We start from the raw sequence: 9,611 nt of genomic DNA on the forward strand, positions 1-9,611 counted from the left end.
GCTTGAGCAGTATTTTTTTTCATTACACAACTAAAAGGATTGTTAAATAAACTACAAGTCTCCAACTGACCCATAGTCAAATGAAAAAAAAAAAAAAACAAAAGAAGTTTGTGACATATATTGTAGGATAAGCCTGATGTTGTTTTTAGGCTAAACGAGGGTTCTTTTGACTCGGCCGAAGATTGTTGATCCCTCCCACCTTGAAATTATTTGTGAGTTTCGGCCAATTTGCTTTGGGTTTTAGTTTAGCTTGGTCGACATGTGGACAAGTAATCGAGCCTCAATTTTTTTTCGATGGAAGCTGGATTTTATCCATTAAAGGCTCAATTTTCGATGGGCTATATATACGTTTTTATATTTTTATAAATGTTGTTTTTAGTTGGAAAATTTTGTATTCTGGATATACAAGTTAAATTTGATATATAATTTGTGAATATATCTATACTCTGTGCAAATAATACAAAAAAAAATGGTATTTTTTAATTTTTTTCTGAAAAGAAATTAAATGATATTTAGAAGTAAATGATAATTATTTATAATTTATCCTTTACATAGGTTAGGTGAGCTGCGTTGTCCGAACAATTAATTATTTAATTTTATTTACATGCCCCAAATATGAGTTCAGCAATGAGGACCGTTAGCCCATCACGTGATACGCACGTGAGATCCTCTCTTTCTCTATATTTGAATTCGAAAAGGACGCACACAAATTCAAATCTCAATCGCCCGCTTTCAAATTTCGTCTTGGTCCCTACACAAACCCTTCTTGTTCGGACGAAAAGCCGCACCAAAGAATCCCTTCTGTTTGTCATCAAGTAATTTCAGATCCATTTTCGTCTTTCTATAGTTAGATCAGAGATACTTTAGCTCAGGATTTTTCTTCTTTTTATCGCATATTACATGATTTTGTTGTTGTTGTTGATGAGATTTGTGGTGTATTGATACTCAGAAAGGTAATTTCAGATCCATTCTGTTCCTCCTATGGAGTTAGATTCAAGATGTTTTGGTATTCAGAAAGGAAGTAGCTTTGGTATTAGCTCAGTGTTTTTCTGCTTTTATCACATATTGCATGAGTTCTTTTCAGTTGTTGTGGATGGGGCTTAGGGTGTATTGATGTTGATTTTTTTTTTTATCTTTTTTTGACATGTTGTTAGAAATATTCAAATGATTTTTGTGGCGTTTAGGGTTTTCTGGTCAAGTGGAGATGGAAAATTTGGAGACGAAGACCGTAGATTCATCGCAGTGCGTTCGAGTCGCGGTTAACATCCGTCCATTGATTACTTCCGAGGTTTTGTTTGGCTGTACGGATTGTATTTCCGTTGTTCCGGGTGAACCACAGGTACAACTTACTCTTTTATTTTTAATATATATTTTTTATTTAAAAAAAACTGAGCTGCTTGATTAAGTTGATGTGGAGCTAACTATATAAATTTTTTAAACCACAAAAAATTCAAAAGCATCATTGGAGTATTAATTGTTTGGAGTTCCGAAACAGGTGCAAATCGGTTCACATTCATTCACATATGATTATGTTTATGGTGGCACGGGATCTCCTCCTTCCATTTACGAAGATTGTGTTGCTCCATTGGTAGATGCACTCTTCCACGGCTACAATGCTACCGTCCTTGCTTATGGGCAGGTTTGAGATTTCTATATGACTCTTTTTTTTTCTTCTTATTATTAATAGCAAACTTAAGTTAACGTATTTGCTGATGAAATGTGTTGGTTGTATTCAACATTGCAGACTGGTTCTGGCAAAACATACACAATGGGAACCAATTATACAGGGGAAGGAAGTAGCTTTGGTATTATCCCCAAGGTCATGGATAGTATTTTCAAAGGAGTCTCCAGTAAGAAATCTAACACAGAATTCTTAATTAGGGTCTCTTTTATCGAGGTAATTGATAATTTACCCAAAAGGATTTATCAGTAAAAACAATTTTCTGTTTTATGATCATTGGTCTGTTCTTAATGCTTTATATATGTTCTTAAAATTTAGATATTCAAGGAGGAGGTGTTTGATTTACTTGACACGAGTTCAACAAGTTTCTCTAAGAACGAAGGGGCAGCTCCTTCGAAGCCTGCTGGGCCTGTAAGAGCTCCGATTCAAATTAGAGAAACTGCGAATGGAGGGATAACACTTGCTGGTGTGACCGAAGCAGAGGTTCAAACAAAGGAAGAGATGTCATCGTATTTGACTCGTGGTTCTTTATCTCGGGCTACTGCTAGTACTAATATGAATAGTCAGTCAAGGTGAATAATAATTTATTTACACATTAGCTTTATAGTTTACGTATATTTTTTAGATGCTAAGAATTTTATTTTTTGTTTCAGCCGCTCACATGCTATCTTTACAATAACCATGGAGCAAAAAAAGATTGTTAACTGTCCAAATGGAACAACCACTGATGATTTTGGAGATGAAATTCTTTGTGCAAAATTACACTTGGTGGACCTTGCAGGTTCTGAGCGAGCTAAGCGAACGGGTGCTGATGGCATGCGCTTTAAAGAAGGTATGGCAAAAGAGTTTTGAAATTTCCTGATTTGGTAATGTCTCGTACTTTATTTATTTATTTTAACATATGTTATGTGATTTAGGCATTCATATAAACAAGGGTTTACTGGCTCTTGGCAATGTGATAAGTGCCTTGGGAGATGAGAAGAAGCGGAAAGAAGGTGGCCACGTTCCTTATCGTGATAGCAAATTAACGCGCTTATTACAGGTAACAATATATTATTTTGCTTACAACTGAATACGTTATATACATCGTATATACGTGCGTAAAATACATACTTGTATACTTATTTCTTACATTACTTGTTTCTAGGATTCTCTCGGAGGAAATAGCAAGACAGTGATGATAGGTATGCTTCTATATATATTTATTATTTACTGATGAAACATATGCTTATTGTTAATATTTTTCCTTACATTTTTTTCTTAAGTTATAATTTTGTTTTGTGTAATGTAGCTTGTGTTAGTCCTGCCGACACAAATGCCGAGGAGACATTGAACACATTAAAGTACGCAAACCGTGCTCGTAACATCCAAAACAAGGCAGTTGTAAGTTGTTTTGTTAAAAACATGAGCAAGTTTTCTATATTTCATGTTTTTCTTTCTGACAATCTTTATATATTCTTGATTGTAGATCAATCGTGATCCAATGGCGGCCCAATTGCAAAGAATGAGGAGCCAAGTTGAGCAATTGCAAGCTGAGCTTTTATTTTATCGTGGTGATGCCGGTACTCCTTATGAGGAATTACAGGTATGTTACTCTAAGTGAACTATTAATAAGCATACTCTTTGATCCTCGTTCAAATTTTATTTTTGTTTTTGATCATTGGTTATTAATTTCGTGATCTTTGCTACTTTGTAGATCCTTAAAAAGAAAGTGTCTTTACTTGAAGCAAGCAAAGAGGAGCTTCAACGGGAGTTGCAAGAGCGTCAAGTTACTTGCGAACATTTAACACAGCGAGCTTTTGAAGCTCAGGTTTTCATTTCTGTTTATTAGTTTTTATGTTATAAGGAGTATAATATTCTATATTTTTGTTTTGAAGCCCATGGAAGTTCACTTATATATGTATTGGATTCTTCAGGTTGAGAAAGATAAACTAGCCATGAAAATTGAAATGGCTCGAAATGGAAAATCTTGGGATGAAGTCGACTTTCAGTCAGAGCAGGTTTGAATAAATTCCTTCCTCCCCTGGAAAGAAAATGTTAGTTCAAAGTGTTTAAACTTCTATGTTTGTTGTGCGAACTTTTTCAGGATCATGACTTGTTGAAAAATTATGTCTCCAAAATTCAAGAGCTAGAAGGAGAATTGTTGCAGTTAAAGAATTCGAACAATAGAAAACATGGGTTTATTGATTGTGCTGACTCGGATGATGATGAATTTCGCTCTAAGAATGTACTATTTCCTTGTAGCAATGAGTATTCTGATTATGATTGCAAAATTGGGGACATAACAGGTAGCTATTCGAAAGCTTTGTTTGGTTTCATTGACCAAGGCTTCATCTTTTCTCATACTTAATATGACAGGACATATATGTATTTGTTAAAAAACCTTGTTGGTCTGACTTCAAATTTTATTTATGGTATTAACATGCAGCAAAACCTTATTGTGTACACAGCATTTAAAAAATAAAGTAAAAAATTGTTGCCCAACATTGTTTTTGATTTTATTAATTTATTTTCACTCATGTATAGATGATATTGTTGATCATGAGAAGGAGCAAGAACATTCTTCTGTTCAAGAAAAATTGGACCGTGAACTGAAAGAATTGGATAAGGAACTTGAACAAAAGGAGGTAAAGATTATTGAAATGTTGGCTGTAGTTACTGGGCTTTCTTATTATTTGTTTGTTGAATTAAAGAGACGCCTATAAATGGAGACCTGTATATATATATATTGTTAAAAAAAATGTTGTACTAGATTTCTTGCATCTTTACTTGCAACAAATGCATATATAGCCAATATATAAGGTCCATAATGTTTGTATTTTCATATTATTCTTCTCTCCATTGTTTATATTTTGTTGAACTTTTCTGTTTCTTAAAGGCCGAAATGAAGCGAGTTGCAAGTGGTAATACCTCAGTTCTTAAACAACATTATGAGAAAAAAGTTCATGAGTTAGAACAAGAGAAGAGAGTTTTACAGGTTAGTTTAATCTGTTATTGCTCTATTGCAAAGTTGATATTTTAATTGGTGGTTGTAATTTATTTTTTCTATGTTGGTAGAGAGAGATTGACGAATTAAGACACAATCTTGCAAATATATCATCTACTACTGATGACGGAGCTCAGAAGTTGAAGGAAGATTACTTGCAGAAGTTGAATCTTCTTGAATCACAGGTGATTCAAAGTTGTTGATTTTTTTTAAAAAATGCTTAAAGGTGATTGTAAGTTTCTTGACCCCTTTATTTGGATTTGTTGTTTTCTTTGCAGGTGTCCGTGTTGAAGAAAAAACAAGATGCTCAAGCGCAGCTGTTGAGACAAAAACAGAAAAGTGACGAGGCAGCAAAACGACTACAAGACGAGATTCAGAGAATAAAAACTCAAAAGGTTTCAAAACCATTTATTAACCAAAATAGTGGTGTTTATCTTATTTCATAATTTTTTTTAAAAAAAAAATTGTTAATAAATTGTGTTGATTTTAAGGTTCAACTTCAACATAAGATCAAACAAGAGTCTGAGCAATTTAGGTTATGGAAAGCGTCTCGAGAGAAAGAAGTTCTCCAGGTAAAAGAGTATTATTATTATTACTAAAGGAGTCGCTGAAAATGACAATTACATTAGGCAAATGTGCTCTTTCTAAAATTTGGTTGACTTTGGCCTATATCAGGATTTTTTTTTGAACAAAATGTTTTTTATTTTGGTCGTAAAATTTTCCTTTTAAAATTGTGGATTCTATGTTTTTATTTCTGTTATCCAACATGCTTACTTTTTTAGATTCTGACAAGTTTTCTGTTACTATCAGCTTAAGAAAGAGGGAAGGAGAAATGAGTATGAGATGCATAAGCTATTAGCTTTAAATCAAAGGCAAAAAATGGTAAGCAAATACTCACTTATGTTGCTACGGTCTCCTTTACAAGAATCAGATCTTATTCTGTATTCATTTCAGGTTTTACAACGAAAGACAGAAGAAGCCTCTATGGCTACAAAAAGGCTAAAAGAGCTTTTAGAAGCTCGGAAAGCTTCTTCACGTGAGACTTCTGGTTAGGGGATTAGCTGCATCAATCTTTTTCTTTCCACTTTTATCACTTAAAAAATTTATAGTTTACTTTTATTGATACAGGTGCTGGAAGTATCAATGGTCCAGGAATTCAGGTATTATAAACTTAATTAGTGTTTCACAAATGTGCATAAAATAGGAGGCTATAACTTTACAAAAAAGACTGCACTATATCAACTGATTCACAATGATAAAGGGTGTACTGGTGCTAGTCCTTTTTTGTTTCATGCTTTTAGTAACATTGCTTACTAACATATTTTGCATATCTATGTATTTAATTATGAGAAGGCTCTGATGCAAGCAATTGAACATGAGCTTGAAGTCACTCTACGGGTACATGAAGTGCGCTCTGAATATGAGAGACAAATGGAAGAGTACGTTTTCTTCATTGTGTTTGATTGTTCTTAAATTCATTTACAATTTTTTTAATAGATCGAGATGAAAATAATTGAAGGAACCAGTTAGAACTGTTATCTTGGATCGATGTATGTGCATAAATATCTGTTGATTTTGGAAGTACGTTTATTATGGATCCTGATAAAGTGCTCTTTCATTTCTTTTTATAAAGTATTTTGTCTGCTTTGTATTCAAGTGAGAATATTTTGGTGTACTGGTAGTGTTTCTTGCTCTTATTTGTGTATGAGTTATTGGTCAAATGCTTGAACTCTGTTCGTCTGTTTCAATATTTTAACGAATGCTTCTTTTTCAGGCGGGCTAGAATGGCCAAGGAGATTGCAAGGCTTAAGGAAGAAGCAGAGATGTTGAAACAAGCAAATTCAAGGTGAAGAGTGCCACCGAACGTTCAGTGGATGATGTTATCTTATATTATTTTCTCTACTAGCACAGAATGCTTAAACCCTACCTCTTTGAATGGTTCACTGCAGAGATTGTCCTGAAACGATGTCTCCTGGTGCAAGAAACTCACGGATTTATGCACTTGAAAATATGCTTTCTTCTTCATCTAGCACCCTTGTTTCTATGGCATCACAATTATCAGAAGCAGAAGAGCGCGAACGGGGTTTTAGCGGCAGGGGTCGTTGGAATCAAGTTCGGTCTCTTGCTGATGCAAAGAATTTGATGAATTATCTTTTCAATTTAGCATCTTCATCCAGGTAATATATTTATGTCAGTCTTTAAGTTTTTTATAGAATCATAGTAGAGCGAGTATTTTTTCAAATCCTGTATTCAACTGATTTCAATAGTTCTGTTTGTCACCGCTGTATGCACTTCGCGTGTTTGTTTCAAAAGAGCAATACTGTAGCGTTTTTTTTATTTGGTTAATTGTTTGAGCTAACTTTGATGTAAATTACTTTTTTGTCGGTTTTTCCAGGTGCTTGCAGCGCGATACAGAAGTTGTATGCAGAGAGAAAGATTTACAAATAAGAGATTTGAAGGGAAAAATTGTGAGTTTAAGTAGTTTGCTTAGAAAATCAGAGATACAAAAGGCTGAGCTTATTCATCAGGTGAAGTCTCAGGTTAGTGTTCATGGCTCACTATAATACTACAATGCATATTTTTAGTCATCGTGTTAAATTGCGATGCATGTTCAACGCATATTTGATTACCAATATTTAAAAAAGTTTCCAATCATTATAGTAAATTAATAGAATCCCCTTGATGGTCATTGTGGTATTCTATTGCTAACAAGAAAATTCTTGGAATTTTTAATTTTTATTTCTGTTATTTTTTCAGTTAGTATTTTTCTGTTGGATAATATTTATTAGCATATGAGTAGTATTTAATTTCTCTCTTTTTTTCTTTTTGCTTCGAGCTAACTATTTCGATTGGTTTATGCCTTTTGAACTCTGAACAGAATGTAGCTCTGAAACATTATTCCAAGGGAGGGCATAATTATGACTTACGCAAACTGGTATGCTAGTCTCACTGCTTTTACTTTGTTTATTTTCACTAGTCACTCCTTAATTATAGAATGCTTAAAATTACATGTTATATATATGAATTCACCCATCAATGTATGCTTACCAGGATCACCGGAGCTCATTCATTGTCTTTGAGGACATGGATACATCCGACTCAGAGAAATCAGATACAGAAAAGTCAGATGTGGATTATTCAAGTGAAGAGGAGACACCTAAGAGACAACGAGTTAAGAAAAGAGACTCTAAAACCAGAAACCATTCTACCACTGGATCTCATCCATCAAATAACAGCGATCGTGAGAGCCTAAACTTAGACAGCTCAGGGGAGGGAATTGTTGCCGTTTGTGATAAGAACAATGCTACAAGATCAGGAGTATGCTGTTCTTGCACGAAGAGCTCATCGTGCAAAACAAACAAATGTCAATGCCGCTCTTCTGGTGGGCTTTGTGGGATTTCGTGTGGTTGCATGGTCAGTAAATGTGCCAATCGAGAAGTCGACAAGTCGCAGCAGTCAAATTTGGCTGAAGGGATTGTTAATGGTATAGGGACTGATGAAGCAGAGAAGGATAGACTTCTTGCTTCTCATGGGGCCATGCTTCTACAGAATGCGTTGGTCGATAAACCTACCGAGACAAATGAAGATGGTGGTCCAAGAAGAAAAGCTCTTTCTGACATTGGAAACACAGCGGTATGCTTCTCTTTAAACCAAATAAGTTGATTGATTTTCTCTAAATTTGACTGATACTCGTAAGTTTTGAATATGGTTTCTTGACTAACATTACAGGCAAAACCTAATGTACCAAAGCCTAACAAGAGAAAGAAATGGAGGACACCTACGATACAACTAGTTACCAATCCTCCGCCGCCTTCATCTCAGCCAGAAAGCAGTGAACAATCACACTTACCGCCACCACAACCACAACCGCAATCTCAGAAGCTAGATAACAATGCAAATGGGACTGACATTCCTGTAAAATTACCAAGGGCAATGCGGTCTGCCACCATGACTATTGGTGGCGATTTATTCAAAGAGAGGAATGTTGAGAAAACAGAAGAATCAAGTGTCAACAAAGATACAGCTGGGGGGGCTCTGGCTCCTCCTAGAAGTCCTGTTAGGCAAAACAGGACATCAGATGAAAAGGAGAACTTTGGCCATTAAATAATCATAGTTTTAGTGAGTTTCTCACTCATTGCTCATGGCATTGGTAACATTGATTGATCTAAATTTCTTATTTTGTCATATTCTCCAATGTTTCATTGTTGTACTTGTAACACTTGCTCTTGTTTGAGTGAACAAATGAATGAAATGCTTGGTATCATGTCTGTTCTAAGTTTAAACAAACACGTGAACTTGAACTTGTTTTTTTAATACATGTGTATATGTGAAAAGTGTATGAGTAAGTTATTCTAGGATATTTGTTTTGTTCTCTTTTTTATGCTTCTTGTGGCGGGTTCATTTTCAAGTCGTTTGCACTCTATCTATAGTGAGGTGACATTTTGTCGTTTACATTAAAAAGGTGGTAATTATTTTTTTGTTTTTTTTTTCTGCTTTTGTTGATGAACTAAGAATTTTATTGAAGCAAACTCACCATTCAAAGAGAATCCAAAATTTTGTTTACCACATGGGAGTGAACATCCCAAAAAGATAAAACACCAGAAACATTGTAGCAGCCACGTTGCCAATTCAAGAGCAACAAAATTCCTATTCTTAGGCAACCAATGAACAACAGTCCCCAACTATTTATAAACATTTGAGCACTAAAAGAAGTTGAAAACCAGCAAACTTCCAGTTTGAGCAAAGATTAGCAGTAATCGTAGAAGCAACAGAGTTGCAATATATGAAGAAGATATCTGTAGTAAGTTTCTTCTCCTGCACAATTCGAAGCGCAAAAGGCATTGCCATCAATTCAGCCTCTAGTGGTGACCTTCCAGACAACTCCTTGGTTCCTATCATGCAAAATTGTTTGTCTCTGTCTTGCACATATCAGACTGCCATGCC

The 9,611-nt window shown here is 34.8% G+C and overlaps 1 protein-coding gene across 5 annotated transcripts; it reads left to right on the top strand.

Moving 5' to 3' along the window:
• Nucleotides 1-707: 707 nt before the first annotated feature.
• On the top strand, nt 708-9,001 carry LOC133803602 (kinesin-like protein KIN-4C). Of its 5 annotated transcripts, none has more exons than XM_062241701.1 (28): nt 708-815; nt 1,185-1,339; nt 1,496-1,639; nt 1,745-1,897; nt 2,000-2,253; nt 2,335-2,513; nt 2,599-2,723; nt 2,829-2,865; nt 2,973-3,064; nt 3,150-3,266; nt 3,378-3,491; nt 3,598-3,681; nt 3,768-3,969; nt 4,208-4,308; nt 4,560-4,658; nt 4,739-4,852; nt 4,946-5,062; nt 5,159-5,239; nt 5,478-5,549; nt 5,622-5,715; nt 5,796-5,827; nt 6,021-6,106; nt 6,442-6,513; nt 6,617-6,844; nt 7,063-7,207; nt 7,546-7,602; nt 7,719-8,300; nt 8,397-9,001. In XM_062241701.1, the coding sequence occupies exons 2-28, from the start codon at nt 1,205-1,207 to the stop codon at nt 8,769-8,771; spliced, it is 3,891 nt and encodes a 1,296-aa protein (XP_062097685.1). In that variant the 5' UTR covers nt 708-815; nt 1,185-1,204; the 3' UTR covers nt 8,772-9,001. The 5 variants fall into 5 exon arrangements, with proteins under 5 accessions (XP_062097685.1, XP_062097684.1, XP_062097686.1 ...); XM_062241700.1 differs by having other exon boundaries at nt 711-815; nt 1,178-1,339; XM_062241702.1 differs by lacking the exon at nt 708-815 and adding an exon at nt 838-953.
• The last annotated feature ends 610 nt before the right edge of the window (nt 9,002-9,611 follow it).

Source organism: Humulus lupulus, chromosome X (assembly GCF_963169125.1).
Source record: "Humulus lupulus chromosome X, drHumLupu1.1, whole genome shotgun sequence".
Lineage (NCBI taxonomy): Eukaryota > Viridiplantae > Streptophyta > Magnoliopsida > Rosales > Cannabaceae > Humulus > Humulus lupulus.

Bases quoted from the DNA above. Each gene is read 5' to 3' on its own strand.
- LOC133803602 (XM_062241698.1), top strand. From the start codon at position 982: ATGGAGTTAGATTCAAGATGTTTTGGTATTCAGAAAGGAAGTAGCTTT. The intron at 1,640-1,744 runs GTTTGAGATTTC...TCAACATTGCAG, and splicing joins CCGTCCTTGCTTATGGGCAG to ACTGGTTCTGGCAAAACATA. The intron at 5,550-5,621 runs GTAAGCAAATAC...TATTCATTTCAG, and splicing joins TAAATCAAAGGCAAAAAATG to GTTTTACAACGAAAGACAGA.